The sequence below is a fragment of the Scatophagus argus genome, chromosome 6 (assembly GCF_020382885.2).
Source record: "Scatophagus argus isolate fScaArg1 chromosome 6, fScaArg1.pri, whole genome shotgun sequence".
In the NCBI taxonomy this organism is placed as follows: Eukaryota; Metazoa; Chordata; class Actinopteri; family Scatophagidae; genus Scatophagus; species Scatophagus argus.
Genome location: NC_058498.1, coordinates 24,530,161 through 24,553,808, shown reverse-complemented (window position 1 = coordinate 24,553,808; position 23,648 = coordinate 24,530,161). Strand labels below are relative to the sequence as shown.

The following is a 23,648-nucleotide window of genomic DNA, read 5'->3' as shown; positions in this document are numbered from 1 at the left end:
GTTTGTCCATTTCTTTAAAGTGATTTAGATTCTTCTGTTTAATAGTATTGCACGTATTTTATACAATTTAGTTACTTAGTTTAGTTTATTTCGGCTTTTCCTGTAACCTTGTGAACATCCACTTTTGGTTTCACTGATCAACACTGATTTCCTAGGTGAAAGTCCAGTAATTGTTTGACCCACTGACCACCTCAGTCTCCTCCATGATCTTTATATCATGTTGCCTCACTATTTTCTCATTTGCACCTCATTTCAACATTTGCATTGAAAATGACGTGTTAAAAGCTGTAAGGAATTACAAAATGAAAACAAAATAAAGGAACTCCAAATATCCACGCTCTGCCATGGTGACCCGGAAGAGAGAAGCATGTACTTTCAAATAAACATTTTCAGAAAAAAATAGTTAATATTTTACTGAATGATCGAAACATTTAAGAAAGTTTTTTTTTTTAAGTGTACTCCTCCTGTCTGTCCTTATCAGCCCTTTGAAGTGTTCAACCCTCAGGGTTTTCTGCAACCTTTAAAACTGCACCGGAGTGAACAGACACACCTTTGAGAAACACGCATGCATGTGACAGTTGAACTCATAAAGCATACGAGGAGGAGGGGGACTGTACATCCGAGAGAGGTTGCAGCTGCGAAGGGAGGGGGATGAAGATGACAGAGGTGTGACTTTAGCAGAGCTTATTAAAGGCTCAAGACTCTGCCCTGTTTGGACCACCTGACTGTGGACAGGACAGGCTGCCATGGCTCGGCTCTCCCTTGCAGAAGTGGGCCTGCTCCTTCTGTTAATGCTGGCCTTGGTGAGTATTTACACAGAAACCCTTTGCAACTTTCACCTTCATACACCAGGATATGCTGCAGGCTGTTTGGAAACCTTATGTGATAACAGATGGACTTATTCTTTCAGCTGTTTGGATTTCACTTGATCAAATGTCAATTTTTGGTTTAAGCTTTAAATTGATGTGGTGCATGGCTGCTCATGTTTTACTGTTTCTCAAAGCTGGAGGCATATATATGCGCAGGAAATAAGTCAGTGAAGTCAGATTTTATTTTAATCACCCACGTTTCAGCACAGTATCATGGTAGTATCACAGGGAGACGGTCAGGTTGATGGTGAGTGTCTAATGTCCATATCCGCCACATTCAGGACTTGCATCTGTGATTAGGTTTAGGACTAAATGTTTTATTGGACGTACTTAACTTTTGTTATTGTTCAAATGCTACAATTAGCTGAACGTTACACAGTCAAAGGGGTTAGTGTTCGGGAAGGCATAGCGTAAAATATATAATTTATTTTTTTCTTCATAGCATTAAATCCCATCCGCCAATCATGTTAATCACAGACTACAACAACATAAACATTGGAAGCAATACTACAGTACAGCCTACAATCACATATGTAGCCCTGGGGCCTAAAGTAATGTTAAGGCGCTTATATATACAGCCTTCACAGTCTAACAGTATAGTTACTAACAGAAGCAATATAACAGCACTATATATAATATATATGCTAATATATATATATATATGCTGTTATATATATATATAATAATATATAACAGCAGGGTATAAATGCTGTGTTTCTGTATTTCCAAAAGTGATTCAAAACATGCTGACATAATATTACACTGGTGTTCAAATTCAAAACCTGCTTACTTTTAGCAAAATATTGATGGAGAGCCACTGGAATGGCACCTTTTTTTCTAATGGTGAGCTTGGAGGTATTCTTACATAACATCTTATGGCTTCTGAGTTTCTTTGCCTATTGTTGTTTTGAGGACATTAATGCACAGCTGACTGCACTCAGATATATTTGTCTGGTCGACATTTAGACCTGCACGAACCTCTTGTTCAGCGATTGTCTCACAGCAAATAGCGTAGTAAGTCTGAGTAGTAGAGTAAAAAAATCTGCATCATCAAATTGTTGCATATTGAAGTCACTGTTTTAATTCATGGAAAAATGATTCCATGATACAGGTATTTCCCCAGTAGTTCAAATTTCACCTTTTTTTGTTTTTTTATTCTGCATCTTTTTATTGAAATCTACATTCTACTGTAGGAAGATATGAAATAAATAATGTCTAAAAAAAAAGAAAAAAGAAACTGCGGCAGTGTTTATTCAGCCTTGTCATACGCAGACAAATTGTTTCCAATACTGAAACATTCTCAGATTGTTTCAATATGTAAGCAAACACAAGTACACGATCCCGTGTCAACAGCAAACAACTCCAGCCTCCAGCCTCTCATTTCTTTGAGTTTGAAGATGGTGGAGTAGCTTTTAGTGTTTACTTTACAATGTAAGACAAAACCGAAGGACGCTGATTAGCTGGTAGGTGCTGGAACAGTGAGCCAGCGTGGACAATACTAGGACCCTGAAACTGAATTCAGACATAATTCATTAGATTTTTTTTACTTTTTTTTTTAGTACCGGTATTTTTTTTTTTTTTTCAGTGTCACATGTCAACATGTCTTGTGTGATAAAGACCTTTCCAAGCAAAAGACTGCACCTCACCCTTTAGAATATAATATGCTGAATTACATTACACATCATTTTTTTATACACACATAACCACACATAACCAGTGCGTAAAGTTTTTATTTTCTTTAACAATTCATCCATCCATCTTCTATACCGCTTATCCGTCAGGGCCGGGGGGGAGCTGGAGCCTATCCCAGCTGACTCGCAACTCAATCGCAAGGCCGACACACAAAGACAGACAACCACACACTCTCACACTCACACCTAGGGCCAATTTAGAGTAGCCAATTAACCTAATGTGCATGTTTTTGGTATTGTGGGAGGAAGCCGGAGAACCCGGAGAAAACCCACGCAGGCACAGGGAGAACATACAAACTCCACATAGAAGGGCCCAGACCGGATTTGAACCTGGAACCCTCTTGCTATGAGGCAGCAGTGCTAACTACTGCACCACCGTCCCAACCTATAACAATTCAGTTATCACATAATTGTCCCTTGAAGACAGACAACCGCACACTCACACCTAGGGACAGTGTCGTAACCAATTAACCTAATGTCCATGTCTTTGGGACTGACTGAACAACATGCAGACTCTGCAGAGAATGGCCCAGAGCGGGATTGTTATTTATTGCAGGTTATTGAACCAACTTGGTGTTTCCCTGGCCACAGTTTATTCAGACAAAGAGATTTGACACTGTGTTTCACAGGTGGGACTACATTAGTCAAACTTTCATGTTTCCAGTTAACCACAACCAGATCACCACACCCTTGTGGAGCTAAAGGAAGCAACTGATGAAAAATTTGCTGCCTGGTATGTCATTTTGTACTTAGCCATTATCCACTAATTGTACCATTGTATTGCTGTCAAATGGCGTCCATGAGAGCAACTCCAACAACAGCCACAGCGTCTAGTTTGATGCCAGTATTTTGGTGAAATTAGAGACCGGCAGGTAGGCCCAGATCACACAACAGGTCAAACAACTGTGAGCTGAGCTGGCATCGGCAGCAGCAGTTTGGCAGTTTCCCATTCCAGCACAGGAACACATCAACCATTGTGCACAAACACTGAATGCCAAACATTACTCACATTCAGTGTGGGTGTGGTCCTAACTTATGTTCAGAAGCTATTAATGTCAGAGATAAGGGTTAGACCACACCTCTTTTAGGTTCTCCTTGTAGAGCATGCGCGCGCGCACACACACACACACACACACACTCTCCCTTCAACAAGATCACACAAGCTTAAACTTTGCTGTAGTAATCTATACTTCCATATACACTCATGATTAGTCTACTTTAAGTGTGCTATTTTTGACCTACTAATATTGTGTATTCATGATATATAATTAACCCTTTACATGTACATGACTGACTGTGCTATTTTGAGACATCAGTAACATTACAGTCAACATATACTCAGATCATATCATTGGATATAATTGGTTGTTTTAACATACTTCAGATATAAGAATATAGCTGGTGCATTTTGAGTAAACTGAAGTTATATTTCAAGTACCTATGTCTATGTACAAAAAGTGATTTTGATTCTATCTGAAAGATGCCTTCCAGAGTCAAGGCTGGCATCTGGTCTATAAAGTACTGCACTCTGTACTGCTCATTACAGTCTCCATTAAAGGAAACTTGTTTGGTTTCAGATGCTCAGCTCTGACGCGAGAGAAAAGAGGTCAAAAACACTGAGGAGGACGAAAAGAGAGTGGATCCTCCCTCCTGCCAAGCTGACAGAGAACACTGACTACACCCAAAGAGAATTCATTGCCAAGGTCATTCTACTTCTGCTCGATAAAATCTTATTTCCCGAATCAGCCTGTGGTAGTATCATAAAAAATCTGTTCATCAATCCACCCCTCTAAGCAATGTCAACCACATCAAACAAACAACTGGTTTCTGACATGTCATTGGCTGCTCTGCCATTAAACCTGCAGTGAAAAACCTGTTTCCACTTGTGTGGAAGAGACTGCTTCTTCTCAGCTGCCCCATTACAGGGAATTTGGCCGTGAGATACAGGTTGATATACGCGTTCAGAAATACACCTTTACCTGGTAAAGTCAGCTCACAGTGGAGCTGAAAGTAGAATGTAGCAATGACTGAAAAACTTTTCCAGGATTTTCTAATTAAAGAGAAAAACAATAAATAATAAAACAAACAAACAAACAATAGTCAAAAACACCTCAGGCCATGGTTGGTAAAACCACAGCTGCAGTAGTCAGTATGTAGGTATGATCCCTGAAGGGGCCCTACTGGGCACAGACCCAGGGGCCCAAGTAGACAGTGACCCCCTAAGCAAGACCTTGCTATTAACATTTCTTATGAGAGAGTCAATGACTTTAGTCTAAAGTTAGGACGTCACAGTCACACTATATTGGAATGTACACTATATGGACAAAGGTATTGGGACAGAACACTTTATTATTGAATTCAGGTGAGGTGCGGGGCTGTTTTTCATCGGATGGGCCACGCACAAACACACATATTTCAATGTCAGTGTTAAGGTTTTGCTTACAGTGCCAAAGTTTAATTTTAATGTCAAAATTCACTGTCACCTGTCCAAACCCACAGTGTTACTACAAAAGTCAATATAAGTCCAAATTCCAACTTCACTCGTCATAATTTACTGTCTATAATTCATGTGGAGCATTTTGGCATTTTCAAAAAAACAAAAAAGAAAATTACTCAAATGTACTGCTAATTTAATAGTGGACCTATAAGTTTGAGGGCTTTTTTTTTTTACACCACTTTGTATTTAAGATCAATTTTTGTTTTCTTTGTGAGTGGAATAATCAAATATTTTGAATGAAGTAGATCTTAAAGCTGTGGTTGGCATTTGCTCCATATCAATGACTGAAAAAGTTCTTATGGTGCCATTCAACAGCAGCCATGACATATTAAAATATATGTGGTATGTAGAAATGCATTATGGTGTTAGGAATAAATGGCATATTCAGTATTCAGAGACCTAACTAAAATACTACAATAAAAATAACTGTATGTTAAAAAGCCTTGAATTCTCTGTCTGTGTTTTGTTGTCAGATTCGCTCTGATAAAGACAAATATGCAAAGGTGGACTATTTCCTGAGTGGACCAGGAGCTGACAAGGAACCCTTCAACCTGTTTGTGGTAGACCCTGACACTGGGTTTGTTCGCATCACAGCTCTTGTGGACCGAGAGAAATATCCATTTTTCAATGTAAGTCTTGTTTGTTTCAAACTGAAATATTCTTTACCAGCCAACTGAATGCTGAAACAAAGGGAGGCTAAATAACACCTATGATGATGAGAAAAACCTGTCAGACATGCATCATCTGCATGTCACACTTGCACACTGGCATTGCTGTCCGCTAATAAATAACAATCATTCATATTCAAAGTGACTCATATTCAAACAAGCTCAGTGTTCTGCTGATGGGATAACTGCATTGGTTTCACTGCATTCATTACGTTATGTAATCAACTACCCTGGTGGGAAGTGCTTCATTTTTTTAAAGGGTGGAGGAGTCAACCTCAGCTTACACTCAGTTGTGCAAATAACTGCAGAAGTGCTACACATTTTGTTTTGGTTTTTTTTTTTCTTACAAAGACATTGTTTGCCTTTTGTCTGTTTTTGCATTGATGTGAATTTTGGGAGACACTATTTATTATTTTTAGTTGAGAAAGCTGGCTACTGAAGTCACAAGTCATATACTGTAAATTCTAAATCAGTGTCAGTCAAGTCAGTATGTGAACATGAGCAAAACAAACTTTGGTATTGCTGCAAAAATCCAAATAAAAAAAAAAAGTTGTCAGAACTGGTCTGATAGAGTAATCAGAAGAATCTACACTCTGATGAACAGTAGCGAGTCATTTCAAAGCCAGTCTGATAAACATTAGCTTGAATGTTCATTCTTGATCTCCTTAGACCTTAGAAGTTAATTGTTCCAGTTAGATTTCTGGACTGAGTTTGCTCAGTTTTCATGAAATTCAACTTACTAGATTTCTTCTAAGATAAGATAAGATAACTTTATTGATCCCGCAGTGGGGAAATTCACCTGTTGTGGCAGCTCACAAGGACAGCAAGAGGAGTGCAAAAAGCAAAGAGTGTGCAAAAACAGTTACAAGAGAGTGTAGAGGTAAAATAAATTAACAATATACAAGGTAAGTAAAAATAGTACACTATAACGCTATATACAAGTCCTCATAAGGGAAGAAAGAGGACTAGACCATAGAATTGTACAGTCTAACAGCAGCGGGAATGAAAGACCTGCGGTAGCGCTCCTTCCTACACTGAGGGTGTAGCAGTCTGCTGCTGAAGAAGCTGCTCAGAGCCTCCACTGTCTGATGCAGAGGGTGAGAGGTGTTGTCCATGATGGATGTCAGCTTGGCTAACATCCTCCTGTCACCCACCTGCTCCACGGAGTCCAGTGGGCAGCCCAGGACAGAGCTGGCCCTCCTGACCAGCTTCTTCAGTCTCTTCCTGTCCCGGTCTGTGCTGCCCGGTCCCCAACAATCTAAATGAACTCCATCTATGAGGAATCTCAAGAAGTGGCTGAAAGCTCTGGGAGATTTCTGGGTGGCCGTGAAATTTCATCAAAAGTATAGTAATAAATTTTGTAAAGGGACACTGTAGGACATTAGGTTTCTGTATAACTCCTTTATATCTTAAAATATCAACAGTAAGCTATCTAACACTTTCCCATCTCTTCTTTCTTGCAGCTAACAGGGGCGGCCAGATACAAAAATGGGACGGAAGCAGAGCAGAACATCCCACTCGCTGTCACAATCCTTGACGAGAATGACAACGCTCCCTATTTTGAGCTTCATGCTGGCAACATCACAGAGGCAAGCAAAGAAGGTATAGCCACACTTTGAAATCAAGTCCAGTCTATAGCACCAGATCGCCACCAGTTATCTCATGACACTTTCCACTATCTCATAATCCTACATTCCTCCACAAGCAAGCACTTGGCTGCAGGGGCAAAGAAAAACTTGCTTTTAACAGACCTCGAAGTGAACATGGGTTCTAGGTGGGCGGCCAGGAATGTCTTAAATCTACTCTTGTACGTAGCGAGGTGTCTGTCTCCTGGATCGAAACCAGAAGATACTTCTTCAGTAGAGGAGCTCAAAGTGCAGTGGCAGACTTGGGTTTAGGGACTAAAAAACATGGCATATGGTGGGGCAGAAAGCCCTAACAAATATGTAGTGAAGTTGTTTCAAACCATGGTTAAGAATACATTGTTTTATTGTCTGACATGAACAAATTTAAAGTCAAGCAATTTAATACAACAAATTTCCCAGCATGTGAGGCAATTTATGTGGCACTGCACTGCATTTCTGCACAGTATAGGCACCCTGAAAGGGGCCATATCATGTTTGATCCTGTTTCATCAACCAAAGAAAATGCAGCAAAAGTACCAGGTCTTGTTTTCAAAAGAGGAGGGACCAGACGGTTAATCAAATAGTCTTGTTGTGACCAGGTGGACTGGTATAATTATAAGGTCATAAGACATTTTTCCATACCAAATGTTTGAAGAATCATAACCTTTTATTATGAGAGAAAACTCAGGTAGTGCTGCCACAGTAAAGGCTACATCTAAACACAGGCTGGATATAAGTGAGAACAGATGATCTGAGCACTCATTAGACGGATTCTACTGTTTTGATCCACTGCAGGGACCTTTGTCATGCAAATCGAGGGGAAAGATGATGATCAGGCTGGTACAGTTAATTCAGAAATCTCCTACAGCATCGTCAGTCAGGAGCCAGAAGGCAAAGGTCACATGTTCACTATCGACCAAAGCACAGGCAAACTATACGTCAAGGAGCCCACACTGGACAGAGAGGTGAGGCTGCTGCTCACTGCACATAAAATACTCACAGTAAATGCACATAAGCCTGTTTGGGCAAACTAATTCTAAAAGCGTCAAAGCTTCAGTGTTTTTTTTCCCTTTAAAATTTACAGATTTAGACAGAATGAATGACTGCATTCACATTGTTGCTTACTTTGATAGAACGGTTAATATTACTCACTGTTGGTAGTCTGCGTCATCCAGTTTCCTTGACTTATGGTGTCCTCCCGCGGATGACAATCAGTGGTCACACTTTGAAATGTGATATGTGTCTTTGTAAAGACAACACTGATATGGGACTCGACAGACATCTAACCTAATGAGCTTTTGTCAACAAATTGTGATTTGCTGTTTTTGTTCCCAACAGACTGTTGATTTCTACAAACTGGTTATAAAGGGCACTGATTTGGCAGGGGCAGCAGGGGGGCTAACAGGGACAGGAACCGTGGAGATCAAGGTACTGGACATCAATGACAACGTTCCCACCCTGGAACAGTCTGAGGTGAGGTGCAGCCATTGTTTATGTTTTTAATTACATGTGTCCTTATAAACAGCCTCATCTATGGTACTTGGTACTCTATGGTACTTTGTAAATATATGCTTATTCTGAATTTGATGCAAGCAATTGGGACAAGTTGGCAACAAATGGCTGAGAAAGTTGAGAAGTGTTCAAAAAAGAAATACCTGTTGGGAACAATCCATAGGTAAACAGGTTCAATGGTAACAGGAGACAGGATCACGACTGGATATGAAAGGAACATCCTCGAAAGGCTCAGTTGTGTATATATAGATATAAAATTGCATTTTGTTTTGAGTTATATTTTGCACAACATCCCAACTTTTTAGGAATCAGGTTGTGGTTCAAGGTCCACAAACAGTGAATACTACATAATACAACTTAATTGCATCATTTGTCAGCCTGCCTACCTGCAAAAGGCCTAAGTCATAATAAACGTACTAATTCATAGGGCAAACTATCTGTTAGAACTCTTCACCTCCATTATCCAACTCATACTTCAATACTCATTACTTCTTCTAATTCATGCATAATGTGTTCTTCCAGAAGTTTGGACAAGAACCTGTCATGTCAGCATGCGCTGAACTAAAAGCACATAGTTTAGTGGATCTACTTCAAATATTTGAGAATAAAAGTTAATTCTTCACCTTTGGCAACAGTATATTTAACACAAAAATCTAATCTCCATAATCTCCCATTTCCAGAATTCCCACTAGTCATAATGGTGACATATCTGAAATAGTTTCAGATGGTTCTAGTCACAATGCATTTTCAACATGTGAAAATTCAGCTTACCAGTAAAAACAGAATTGCTGATATATAAGATTTCTGTAAATGAGATTTACTAGTCAATTGTTACATGTGAAAATTGTGTAAATTGTTTTACAGATGTTTTAAATTGACATTTAAACTATTATAATACTTTAATATGTTGAAATGTCATTTTCACTTCAGGAAACCAAAACATTACTGGTCATCACTGCTGATTAAATGTTAAAGAGGAATCTTGTTCTGTTTACAGTACACAGGCTCAGTGGATGAAAATACTCATGATGTTGTTGTGATGAGAATCAAAGCTCTGGACAAAGACCTTGTCCACACTGACAACTGGCTGGCTGTCTTTACCATCGTCAAAGGAAATGAGGACAATCTCTTCTCTATTGACACAGACAAAGATACAAATGAGGGCATCCTGAAGCTGATCAAGGTATTTAGACTTATGTGATATGAATTTAAATATCATGGTACTTTATTTTCATTTTAATTACTGTAACTAGTGTTAGGTAGGTCTCTAACATTTGTTTGCTGTGTCTTTTCTCTCACTGTCTTCTCTCTCAATATTATTTACTTTCCAACCAAACAGCCTGTGGATTTTGAAGAAGTCCAGAATCTTGAGCTTAGTCTGCTCATTGAGAATGTTGCTCCTTTTGTGACGGGTGAATCTGTATTGATGGATGTAGGCGTTCAGGTTGGAGAGGGTGATCCTTTGGCTGCTGGAGCTGGAGCTGGTGCTGGTGCTGGTGCTGGTGCTGGTGCTGGTGCTGGAGCTGGAGCTGGAGCGGGTGCGGGTGCGGGTGCGGGTGCGGGTGCAGGTGCAGATGCAGGGGTAGAAATGGGGTTGAATGCAGGAGCAAATGTAGGTGCAGATGTGGGTACAAGCCTTGGGCCTGGAGGTGGGGTTGGAGTGGATGCTGGACTGAAACCTGGCATCAAACCAGGGCCGGGGCCAAAGCCAGATACTCCAGAGAAAAGCTACCCTATCAAGATTGCAGTGAATAATATGCCAGAGGGCCCAGCATTCATACCTGACACCAAGAATGTTCCTGTATCAGAAGATCCAAATGATCAACCAGAGGATGGTGTGATCACAGTGTTTACTGCTGTTGACCCAGACACAGGAAAACCAGCTGAAGATGTAAGGTTAGTCAAGCTGCAGGTTGCAGCAGCGCTTTAAAAAGTCTACAGCTAAACTAGCTCTGTGAGGTTGTACTTATAGGCACTGATGTTTGACATACTGATGTTTGTCATGGTTAACATGTTCACCATGTTAGTTTGGATCAGGGATGCCCAGAATTTTTGATTTGCAGGGTCAAAACTTACACAAGTACCTACTGTATTGTATTATTAAGATACAAATTTGTTCTAGGATGTCAGGTTACATTAATTGACTAACAACTGAAGAAAATAGTCAGATTATGAAAAATAGTTCATAATTACATAGTTAAAGAGCATCTATAAACATAACTATGGTAATTTATGGTTTTGTTTTGTTTTTTTCCCCAGAAACAGGACAAACTGTTTAAGTATAAGTACCGGTATATATATGCTTACCATATATACTTACTTACTTTTAGCTTGGACCAAAGTGGTTTATCCACTGATTGTTGTTGCTATCCATGAAGCTATACCAATAGCTTGGTAACAATGTAACAAAAGGATACTTAAAGGAAAAATTCATTTACTTGTATTTTTTCTTTGAGCTGGACAAGAAGATTCATTGATATGACTCTCCTGTGTGCATACAAAGTAGAGCCAAGAATCAATTAGTTTAGGGTGTTAGATAGTTTACTGTTGATATTAGTTTGATAGGTGTTGTTTTTTAACTTTGGCCCGAGCCAGGCTTACTGTTTTCCCATGCTTTCAGTCATAACTTTAAGCTAACTGTTACTTGCCTGAGAGTAGCACCAAACTTCTAACCTCTAATTGTGCAAGAAAGTGATTGTTTCTTGCCAAATTAAAGTTTACTTTAACCAGATCACTACTTTTGGTTTAACAGTTGATTGTTTCTTATTATTGCTTTTCTTCAGTGTTTTTATTTCTTTTCTCTTATATTTGTTGCGTTCCAGTTATGCCAAAGCCTACGATCCAGACAACTGGTTTACAATAGATGAAGAGACAGCCGAGATTAAACTCAACAAGGATCCAGATAGAGAGTCACCATTCTTGGTAAATGGTACATACATTGCCAAGATTCTGGCCATATCCAAAGGTAATACCATTTGTCCATCTCCAACCATCTGCAGTGCTTCATTTCTTTTCGCCTGATAGATTTCCTTTGCCTTTCCTGAAGGACTCTAATTAATTCATCATTTTCCTGTCAGTATGATTTATTATCTGTATGTTTATGAGTTTGTTTTGCAATTCATATACATAATTGCCAGAGATAATTTCTAAAATGTAAATCTCTGACAGAACGCACCAAACCAGTTTGTGACTCCAGGTGTGTCAGGCAAAGAATGACAAAAAGCCCACGGGCAAAATAATGTACATCCATTGCCAGTTTCAACAGGACTCCATAACAGCAGTTTAAGGCAGATGACTTATGTTTAAGTGATTGATTTTGTGTAAAGCTGCAGTAATTCCCTTACATTACTGGGTCTTTGTGGTGTTGGTCATACAGTCCGTGTGCCATTTGACAAACTAAGCTGCTGTAATCCTCAGACATGCCATCAAAGACAGCCACGGGAACAATAGCCATCCAAGTCACTGACGCCAATGACCACTGTCCCACCCTGACCACCACTCACAGCAGTCTGTGTTCTGATAAAAAAACTGTTTTTGTTACTGCCGTTGATGAGGATGTTAGCCCCAATGCTGCTCCATTCAAGTTCACAATCATTCCTGATGGGACACGAGGCAGCTGGGACATAGAAGTCATCAATGGTAAGAAAATGTGGTAAAGGGTTAGTCACAAAATCAGGCACAAACTGTTTTCTTTCTGTCTTCTTGTATTAGTGATTGTTGTGATTTTTTTTTATTGGCCACCCCAAGTGCCCCTCCCTTATCTTTAAGTATGACTGACTATCTGCTGAGGGAAAGGCAGAAGCTTACTACAAAGCAACTGAGTATTTTTGGATCTGCAATGTTTTCCTTTGTATTTTGTTTACTTTTGGAGGTTTTTTCTTTGTGAAGACTTAAATAATAAAGTAGCTTTGTATTAGTGACACTCTGATGTGTGATGATTGTTAGGACTGCTTATCTTTTAAATCTTTTAAATGCACTAATTACAAGTCACTTCACATAAATGTGTTAGCCAAATGTAAAGAAAAAAAATCTTAATCTGTAATAGAGTGACAATACAGTGTGAGTTTGACAGCCCTTTAATCCAATCTTCTTGTCACTAGAGACAACTGCTGCTCTTCACTCCCGTGAGAACTTGTGGCCTGGCTTCTATGAGCTCCAGGTGAAGGTGTCGGACGCTCAGGGTCTGTCTTGCCCAGCCGATGAGGTTTTCACTGTGAATGTTTGTACCTGCCAGGAAACAGAGGACTGCAGCTTAATGGCTGCCAGACTAACGACTACTTCATCTGAGCTCTCTGCCCCAGCCATTGGCTTGCTGCTTATGGGAATATGCTTACTGCTGTGTAAGTTGAGCTATAGAGAACATGTGAATATGCTTTACTGCATCGTTTTATCAACACAAAACCAGTTTAAGACAAGCAGTCTTTTGATAGATCAATTACTAATGCATATCTAACTATGCTTTGTATTGCATAAGTACGATCTATTCTCATCACTGTTGCATAAAATTACATTGCTAATTTTGAATATCTCATTTTTGTGGGTGTGTCTCTTACAATTAGAAGACCTCAGCACCAGAAGCCAAAAAATACCTTTGAGTGTAACTTCAAATTGCTTTACATTGATCTGATTGTTTTGGTTCTCTCTGCAGTCATCCCTCTTCTTCTGCTGTTCTGTCAGTGTGGAGGAGCAGGCACTATCTTTCCTGACCAATTTAGTGAACTGCCATTTGATGCCAAAGAACACCTCATATCCTACCACACTGAGGGCAGAGGCGAGGATAAGGTTGGCTGGAATATTTGTTTTCTTTTTCAGGATACCTCACCCTTTTTATTGTAGTTTATCAATATACAGAATCACATTTAAATCTAGTATTATCTAATATTAATGTCTGTGTAGAAACAAAGTGACAATGACAGAGGGGAAAGGTGGTCTAATGCAGTATGTTGGGTCACAGGAAAATCATATAGGCTACTACTGTCGCAGACAATTGTACAAGTAGCTTGGACCAAGCAATGTGATTGGGTCCACTACAAATTTAGAATATGATCAAACCATAACACCACATGCTCATGACGAAAATTATTATTCCAACACTTCCATGATTTGATCTGAGAATTAAACAGAGGGAATATTGATTTTGAAATGTTTTTAGTCATGAAAATAAATCACGAAACACAGTGGGCCTATACTATGACATCCTATTTAGAATCACTCCGACAGTATGTCAAAAGTTATACCAAATTAGCTTCCACCTATTAGTTAGATACAATCACTACATAAAGATGGACATGTCAACTCTCCAAAAGTGAAGCCAAACTACTTGACTTTCTACTGGCTGCCTGCAGTACAGGTCATAAACCTTGTCCCCTCACAGTACACTTCAAATACATTTTTCCCAAATGTGTTTTTTGTCACACTGATGTATATTCAAGTGTACATTTTGCTGATAAGTTTGGTTGTAATTAGTTATTTGATGCTATTGCCTGATCACTATTGTACAGGCTTTGGTTCCAAATGATGTCAACAGTGCATGGTGACAGCACTCATATCTGGGATATTTTGATGTCATTTTTGTGCAGTGGGAGAAAGTTGAGATGCGTTGTGCATCTTTATACAGTAAATGGACAAAAGTCTTGGGACACGTGACCATAGCATCAACAGTGACTTTAATAATATTGCATTCTAAATATATAGACAGATTTGCAGCCTTCTTCTGGGAAGGCTTTCCATAAGATTGTTTCTGTAAGATTTTTTGCCCATTCATGCAGTAGTGCAAAGGTGAGGTCAGGCACTGATGATGGACAAAAAAGCTTGGCTCACAATCTCTATTTCTGTTCATCTCAAAGGTGTTCAAAAGAGTTGAGGTCATGGCTCTGTGCCCAATCAAGTTCTTCCACACCAAACTCATTCAACCATGGCTTTAGGGACTTTGCTTCAGTCATGCTAGAATAGAAACTCCCCAAATTTTTCTCACAAAGTTGGAAGCATAGCATTGTCCAAAATGTTTGGGCATGCTGAAGCATTAAGATTTCCTTTCACTGGAAGTAAGGGACCTAGCCCAACCTCACTGTCTCTTACCAATACCTTTTGTCTACATAGTATGTCAGTGGTTGAGTGGGATGAATGGTTAAGAAACTTGTTGCAATCACTTTCAGTGAGGGGTTAAATTCTTATATTTAAAACATGTGACATCCTTAAAGGTGTGCATTTAAAAATACAGCTGCTTGTGACGATTTTATGGTATGCAGCCTAATGTCTTTTGAGCCCTATTTGACATTATATGCTTGTTCTGACACCACAAACATATTGCCAAGTCAAAATATATCATAGATGTATGTCACTAAGTTACACTTGATTTCTTCCTCACGTTTTAGGAAGTGCCACTCCAAAGTATCCCTCAGATTCTGGGTACCCAAAAAAAAGTTGAGATGGCACCAGCACCAAACTTCAACGCTGTTCCTTCAAGAATCACAGAAACCCATCACATGACAGCAAGCTACAACAAATCTGTGCAGAGGTTTGAAGAAACCACCCAAACTTTGATGGAGGTTGACAAAGCCTATGGGATTTCAAGGGAATCGTTCAACTATGGCAATAGCAGTGGAACATTTAGCAGACAAACACTTGGCGTCCAACACATGACATCCCTGTATGAGGATATAGCCCTGCCTGATGCCTTCCTCAATGATTACTACTCACAGGTACTATGTTAGCTTTTCATGCAGCTGGCTTTCTCATCCGATCTTTTACATACAAAATATATTTTCATACTTTATTGACACCATTGTTTGTGCACTTTCTTCACCTATAACAGAAATCCGGATGTGCAGTGCCAGTGAAAGATGGTCTGTTGCAGTATGATTATGAGGGTGAGGGCTCCTTTGCTGGCTCACTGGGCTGCTGCAGCCTCCTGGAGTCTAACGACGACCTGCAGTTCCTCAGTGATCTCGGGCCAAAGTTCAAGACTCTGGCTGAAATCTGTTTCCCTACGGCATCAACACCTAAACCTTCCTTGGAACACAAAGCATCCAGCACTGTCAAAACCACAGTTAATCTTGTTGAACCAGTTGTTAAGCCTAAAATTGAGCAAAGTGTCAAGACAAAACATACTGATGTGAAGACAGAGACAGTTGTGTCATCTACTAACAACTCCAAATCATCTGTCAGTACTGTAAGTACTGCCCTGCCATCCACACTGCCTTGTTCCAAGGTTACTAACATCAGTCATTCCTCTAACATCAGTCAGCCTGCTACTCTTCCCCATCAGACAGTGGTACTACAACAGCAGCCAGTTTACTACACTGCTAGCACTGTACTACAGCCCATGCACTATGTAGTTCAACCACAGCTTCAGAATACGGTTCTGCTGGCAGACGGGACCCATCAAGCCAATTTTTCTGGCCTGTATGTAGTCAGAGGGCCCCAGAGTCCTTCTTCTGGACTCGTAATCAGTGGACCCCAGAGTCCTTCTTCTGGACTCGTAGTCAGTGGGCCCCAGAGTCCTTCTTCTGGACTTGCAATCAGTGGGCCCCAGAGTCCTTCTGGACTCTTAATCAGTGGACCCCAAGTCTCTACTTCTAGTCTAGTTATCCAGGGCATTGAGAGTCCCCAAAGTCCTGCCAGCCCTACCAACCCAGTCAGACCCACCCTGTTGCTACCTGTGAGCTCAGGTGTGTCTCATAGCTCAGTCCCCATGGATGGCTGGAAAATGGTCGGGCCAAATCCCGATGATAATTACACATTAGTCAAGGATAAGAGTAGTCCAGGTGAGGCAGATGGGGTAGACCCAGGCTCATCTCAGGGTACTTTACCCAGAGGTGCTATCCTGGTAAAAGAGGCTGCTCCCCCTCAGGGGGTGTTAGGCCCAGCAGCCCGTGGGAGTACGTATGCTATTCTGCAAGGGCATACTGTTGCTAAAAGGGGGGTTGTTGTTGCAGTAAATGGAAATTTGGGGCAAACATGGGCTGGGCAGCCTGGGCAGATGGGATTAGGGCTGGTCACTGTTGGGCAGCCACAAATGGGAATGAGACATAGGGCAATGAATACAGAAATCAGTCATGCTGGCCAAATTCCAACCAGTATTAGGCAGGTCGGTGTAAACCAGTTCCATGGTATTCCTCCATTGGAACAAACAGCAGATGCCAGTGGTATTCAAAAAGCATGTAGAATAGATTTACCAAAGGAAGACAAGACAATTAATGCTGTAAATACTGTTGTTACTGCTAAAACCATTCAAATGAATCTATCTTCAAAGGAACAGGTGATGATGAAAAGTCTTTTAAAGGATGAAAAGGAGAATTTGCAAGCTGATGCAACTGAAGAAAAGACATCTGGTGACGAGATCACCTACACATCAGAGCACCACACCATAATTGATCATGAGGATCTAAGTGAGGTGGTTCAAAGTGCATTTGAAGACAATTATGGTATCCAAGAGAATCAAACACAAAAATCTGATTCAGTTGAAAATCTTGAAGAAGATACTGTGAAATCATTACCAGTACCAGATGTATTACAGAAATCTTCTGACCATTCTGACCCTGTGGCTAAGAAACTGGGAGATACAATGGACAAAATTGTCCCTGATCAACTGAAACACTTTGCTGAAGTTTCATCAAGCCAGAACATGCAAGAGAACACAGAGGAAGAAGCTAAGGCCCCACAGTCAGAACAGCAAGAAAACTGTGTTCCCTGTGAAGGTTTTCTTGAGGAAAATTTATCTACGGTCACTAAAATGTGTACCACAGAAGATTTCCTACCTGGATCAGATGTCACTGATTTTGTTAATACAGACAAAGAGAATGAAGAGACAACAACATCGCCTCAAAGAGAGGAGTCTGCTTTTACTTTGGACCACATAGACCTTGTAAATAGTGAAACGCATGATAGCACAGAAGGAAGTGTAGGCAGCCAGGAAGCAGCACCTTTGAAAGAAGAAGAGCAAGAAAAATTAAATCCTATTCAGCATAGCACAGTGGAAGGTCCAGAGGACATAATTTTTGAAGCTTGTTCTAAATCTCAGTTGGATGAAGTCATAGAGGACCAAAGTGGCGGGAAGCTTTATGAAGATGTCTGTCCAACAAAGACAGCTATTTCAGATTTAGAAACAAATCAGGTTATTGTAACTTCTGATATTACCCAGGCAGAAGACAACACGGAGGAAGTTAGTATTGTCACCACTAGTGGATGTGAAGGGGTTGAGCAGGAACTCTTAGATTCTGAGGGGGGACTCAATACTATGGATGATGAATTATTACTAAATTCTCCACATGATATTTCCACTGGCACTGTGAATGAGTCTGAGGAAAGGTCCATCTCTCATGAGGGAACACTGGCAGAACTACAGGTGAATCATACTAAAAGGGACAAAATAGACGAATGCCATGGAAAGGCAGATATTTCTAATACTGAAGTAAAAACATCATTACAGAGTGCGAGCCCTATTTTAGCTTACCAAGAAGAAGGACATGTGGTTGATCCAAATATTATATCAGCATCGAACGTAATCAGACAAGCACAAGTAGAGCTGTCTAATGTGGCAACAACATTAGAACAAAATCTACTTACAGCAAAAGTTTCTAGCCACAAAAAAGATGTTGATAATCAACAGAATGTAACAGCAGGATCAGAGCTGGACGAGGATCAATTCGAGACAGATGGAGACAGTATAAGTGATGGAGAGAAAGAGGAAATAGTTATGGGGGAAGGGGTGTCACACGAGAGCATCAGCAACTCTGATGACCAGGATGAAGACAGTGGAAGACAGGTTGCATTGAGCACAAGTTCTCAAATGGAAGATAAGTTCATCTCAGATGACAACATTACAGATGAAGAGACAAATGAGGGTGCTGTGGAGGAAACAGTGTCACTGGAAAAGCAATCTGTAGGTTTGTCAGATGAGAGTGAGAAAGAAGATGCATCAAGTGCAAGCTCTCTAGTGGATGACACCTTGATCTCAAATAACAAGCAGGATATTGTGGAGGAAGAGGTGTTATCTGTACACCAAATGAGTAGCATCTCAGATGAAGATGAGACCAGTGAAACAGAAGACACATCCCTTAGAGTTTCTCAGTTGGAGCATAGCTTAATCTCAGATAATGAGGTGGAGATTGTGCAGTTGATAGAATTGTCTGTAGAGCAAAATGCTAGCATCGCAGACAAAGCTGAGGAGACTGAAACAGAAGCTTCAGGAGAAGGCTCTCCTTTGGAAGATCAACTCATCTCAGAGGTCAACATAAGAGAAGGAGCAAAAGGGCAGGATATTGTGGAAGAAGAGGTGTTACCTGTACAGCAAATGAGTAGCATCTCAGATGAAGATGAAGCCAGTGAAACAGAAGATACATCCCTTACAGTTTCTCAGTTGGAGCATACCTTAATCTCAGATAACGAGGAACAGAGTGTGGATTCTGTGGAATTATCTGTAGAGCAAAATGCTAGTATCATGGACGATGACGAAGATATTGGAATAGAAGCAGCTTCAGGAAAAGGTTCTCCCTTGGATGACCAACTCATCTCAGAGGACAACATAAAAGATGGAACAAAAGTGCACGAAATAGTGGAGGAAGAGGTGTTACCTGTAAACCAAATGAGTAGCATCTCAGATGAAGATGAAGCCAGTGAAACTGAAGATACATCCCTTACAGTTGCTCAGTTGGAGCATACCTTAATCTCAGATAACGAGGAACAGTTTCTGGAGTTAGTGGAATTATCTGCAGAGCAAAATGCTAGCATCACAGACAAAGACGAAGAGGTTGGAAGAGAAGCAGCATCAGGAAAAAGTTCCCCTTTGGGGGATCAGCTCATCTTAAAAGATAACATAATAGAAACAGCAAAAGAGCAGAATATTGTAGAGGAAAAGGTGTTACCTGTACAGCAAACAAGTATCGTTTCAGATGAAGCCAATGAAAAAGAAGATACACCCCTTACAGTTTCTCAAGTACAGTATATGCTTATGTCAAATGACAGTGTAAAAATAAGCATCCTAGATGACCAAGATGTTGAAAGAGAAATAGAAGTCATATCAGGCACAAGTTCCCATGTAGGAGAGGAAGGCAAGTCTTACCAGACGTTGGAAGAGGACTCTGAACGTTTAGAGACTGAATGTTTAGAAATGAATCAGATGGCAGTAACATCAAAGATGGGTAAAATTCAAGAAATGTGCTCTGATGTTACTACTCACCAAGTAATTCAAGGAATAGACTCTTCTCAGATAGGTGACACAACTCTGGATAGTCCTAAGACACAAGATGTCATCAGTCAAGAGTTAGTAGGTGGTACTGCCATGGAGGGTTTGGATGATATGGTTACATCTTCAGAGAACATAAGATCAATCAGGGTGGCCACAGGACAGATTTCTAAGTCCAGTGAAGACAGAGAGGGCAGTGGTTTCATATTGGCATCTGGGCACTTTGCTGAGGGTGAAACACCTCACCAGAACACAGACATAATTAAAACTGAAGAAAGTGAAAATCCAGATTTCACTCCAGAAAAAGGTAAAGCAGAAGTCAGTTTTGACCGAGAGAGAGAAGCTTTAGGTGCATCTGGTCAGGTATCACAAACATATCATTCAGAGATTCAAGAGGTGAACAAAACCTTATCTTCAGTGTTGGAGACAGACCCAGTCTCAGCAGAGACGGAAGCCGCAAATTTTATTGCAACCAATGAAGTAGCTGAGGGGGCTGGTTACTTGCAAATAACTGGAGAAGCAGCAGGGGTAGGCACTGTCGGGGAAGGTGGTTCAATAGATGTGTCGAAAGCTCCTTATTACATGCATGAGGCTGAGGCAAGTGGTGGCCAAGTGAGTCCAGTAGCTCTTCAGACAGTCATCAGCCAAACTCCTCGGAACAAATCCAGAAAGAGTCAAAAGGACTCCATCAAGAGTCTTCAAAGTCCAAAAAGCCCCTCTGGAAGGTGTAAACAGCAGTGATTGCTCTCAGTTTGAAATGCATTGAGAAATTTATGGTTTATTGAACATGTTCTCAACCTAGATCATAAAATACTGAGGCAGCTTTGTCATGCCCCAAAGTGTCCTTTCATGTGTGACATGCAAAGCCTTCCTTCTACAAAGCCTTTGTAGCACATAGTTAAAATAAAACTGCATATTTAGGTTAGGTTTAGAAAAAATCAGGGGTCTTTGGTTTCAGATCATGAAAATGTGCGTGATCTGTCATTCAACCCTGAACTCCACCCCTCCTGGAACCTTCTCACTTTGTAAACTATGTTGTGTTCCATTAATTTGCATATCATACAGATGCTATAGCGTGCCTGCTGTTACAAAATGGTGGTACACCCTGGGAATGAGACTGTGTCGGTGTCCCTATGACATTAACTGTGGAGGTGGGTTGCTCCCACCAGTGATATCAGAAAATATGAGTCTTTTATGAATTTAAATTTTTGATACCCACAAAAAAAAGGCCTTCAGGGTTGTTTTGCTTAGCAAATGTTAGACACTCAAAATATGAGGCTTCTCTTTAGACCTTTATCCTGTAAACCTTTTTTGAAGTGCTAAATATGTTGATTCACAAATGGCAAACAATAGTGATTGACCTATGCCTTCACATCAGAAGTTTTCATTCTGTTCCAGCGTTTCGACTGTGGGACACACAGTCGAAATGAAAGACAGTAAAAGTAAGAAAGGAAAACGAGTCACATGTGAAGAGCAAAACTTGCCAGCAGTGTGTGACTCATTCAAAACAAGCATGCAAGCTGTGTCAACTCAGATATCAGTGACAAGTGATACTTGACATCTTAACTAAGATAGATAGTACTGCGTCAATCAGCAAGTCATAAGCTAATGCATCCAGACACTACATTGTTCTAAATCTATTTACAATCAACTTAAATCTGATTTACCATCTCTGCCACCCAGTTTCCTGAATGGAATCCTGAAGCATACTGAATGTTCTTAGTTGATGCTAATTGATTGCACCTGTCACTGTTTTCCTATCAGGTTTGTTGTTATTTTATTCCAAAGAATACCAAAGAGACAAGGGTGGCAGATGCTGAGAAAGCATCTCAGGATTTATCTCCTATAAATGGAAAGACCAGCAACAGAAAGTTATTTGGCTGGTCTGTCTTTGTCAGTGAGCGCTGATATGTTTTTACATTACAGTGAGCCTAGCTACATTGACAGGACAAGAAACAGTAGCACAAAGTAGCATAGAGTAGCACAGCAGGACAAAAATGCAAAAATTAACCATCACTATGTCATAGGTCATAGCAATGTTGGATTTCATTATTGGTAAAGATTTCAACTTTTCATTTGCAAAAGAATTAATGCTTTACTTTTTCATGCAAAATTTACATGGTCACTTTAAAGGCCTAATCTTAAATTTTGTATTTTTGCCAGTTCATTATGATTGAATATGTAATGGTGTTTTTATAGTTTTGGATTGCAAACATCATTGATGTAAACATAGCAAATTCCAATCCTGTGTTTAGAACTTTGGTGGTGGGTCAACCCTTTTGTTTGCAATGGCTGTCTTAAATATCATATATAACTTTCATTTAACCATATAACCTTGTTTACGTCCTACTTGGTTTGGTAAAATGTAAATCTATTAAATACAGAGCATTTTGGCTGGTAGATAAGCCAGAGAAACAGTGGTGGATTTGTAAACATATGTTTGCACCTGCATGTGGGAGTTTGTTAAAGCAGTAGTTTAGTGATTTATTTCTCTTGTTGAGAGTTTTTTTCTATTTACTTTCTATTACTCATAAATAGGTCATGATTTTTAGTAAATAAACAGTTTGGGAATGCAGAACTCTGTCATCGTTTCATTAAAGAAGTCAGTCGTTGACATACAGTGTATATTGTGTTCTGTACAATCAGAGTGCTCTTACTGTTTACATGTCAGTGCTTTAATACTTTGTTGTTGTTTTTTTTTTAATTAAAGCTTATTTTAAGAGGGAGTCGTGTGCAAGAATGATGGTGTCTTATCAGTTGCAGGGTTTCTCATCTTGGATGCAAGCCAGCTTCCTTATTTGGATGCCCCACTAAAGAACAATTACAGAAAGTATCAGCAAAACTTGTAGAGAAACATTTTTTGGGTTATTTGCATTTGTTTGTAATATTTTTAATTGTACACTAGAAAATCTGGTCATATCAAAGACTGTCATCAACAAACTAAACTAAAAATTGGTTCTCCTGATGTGCCTTTCATCTCAGTAAAACACCCTTGAATAAAGGATGAAAAGAAAACCCTTCAACTTTATTGCATCTTCTATGTAACTAAGATGACAAAACTCTGAACTTCAATATTGTACTGTATAATTCAGAATAGACTAGTATTCCTCCTCACATACAAATCCCTAAACGGTCAAGCGCCATCTTATCTCAAAGAGCTCATAGTACCTTATTATCCGACCAGAACTCTACGCTCCCAGGATGCAGGGTTACTTGTGGTTACTAGAGTCAGCAAAAGTAGAATGGGAACCAGAGCCTTTAGTTATCAAGCTCCCTTCTCATTGAATCATCTTCTGGCTTCAGTCCAGACACTCTCTATGTTCAAGAGTAGACCTAAAACCTTCCTTTTTCATAAAGCTTATAGTTAGTCCTGGGTAAGGCTGACCCCTATGTATGCTACTATAAGCTTAGGCCACTGGGGATCTCCCATGATGCACTGAGCTTCTCTCTCCTCCTCTAACTCTCCTTCCACACATATTCATGTCCCATCAATGCATGTCACTGATGCATTGATGGGCTTTCTCATCTCTCAGGTCCTCATGAAACTTGATTGGACCTCCTGCTGTGGTCCTGCTGGACACTGTTATTACCACCTGTTATA

General features: G+C 40.0%; 1 protein-coding gene across 1 annotated transcript; it reads left to right on the top strand.

The window, feature by feature from the left end:
• The first annotated feature begins 672 nt into the window (after positions 1-672).
• On the top strand, positions 673-22,773 carry LOC124060791. Its single transcript, XM_046392106.1, has 14 exons — positions 673-803; positions 4,138-4,263; positions 5,531-5,686; positions 7,189-7,327; positions 8,146-8,315; positions 8,689-8,823; positions 9,860-10,045; positions 10,202-10,758; positions 11,685-11,827; positions 12,280-12,501; positions 12,963-13,202; positions 13,511-13,644; positions 15,237-15,563; positions 15,677-22,773. The coding sequence occupies exons 1-14, from the start codon at positions 747-749 to the stop codon at positions 20,786-20,788; spliced, it is 7,704 nt and encodes a 2,567-aa protein (XP_046248062.1). The 5' UTR covers positions 673-746; the 3' UTR covers positions 20,789-22,773.
• The last annotated feature ends 875 nt before the right edge of the window (positions 22,774-23,648 follow it).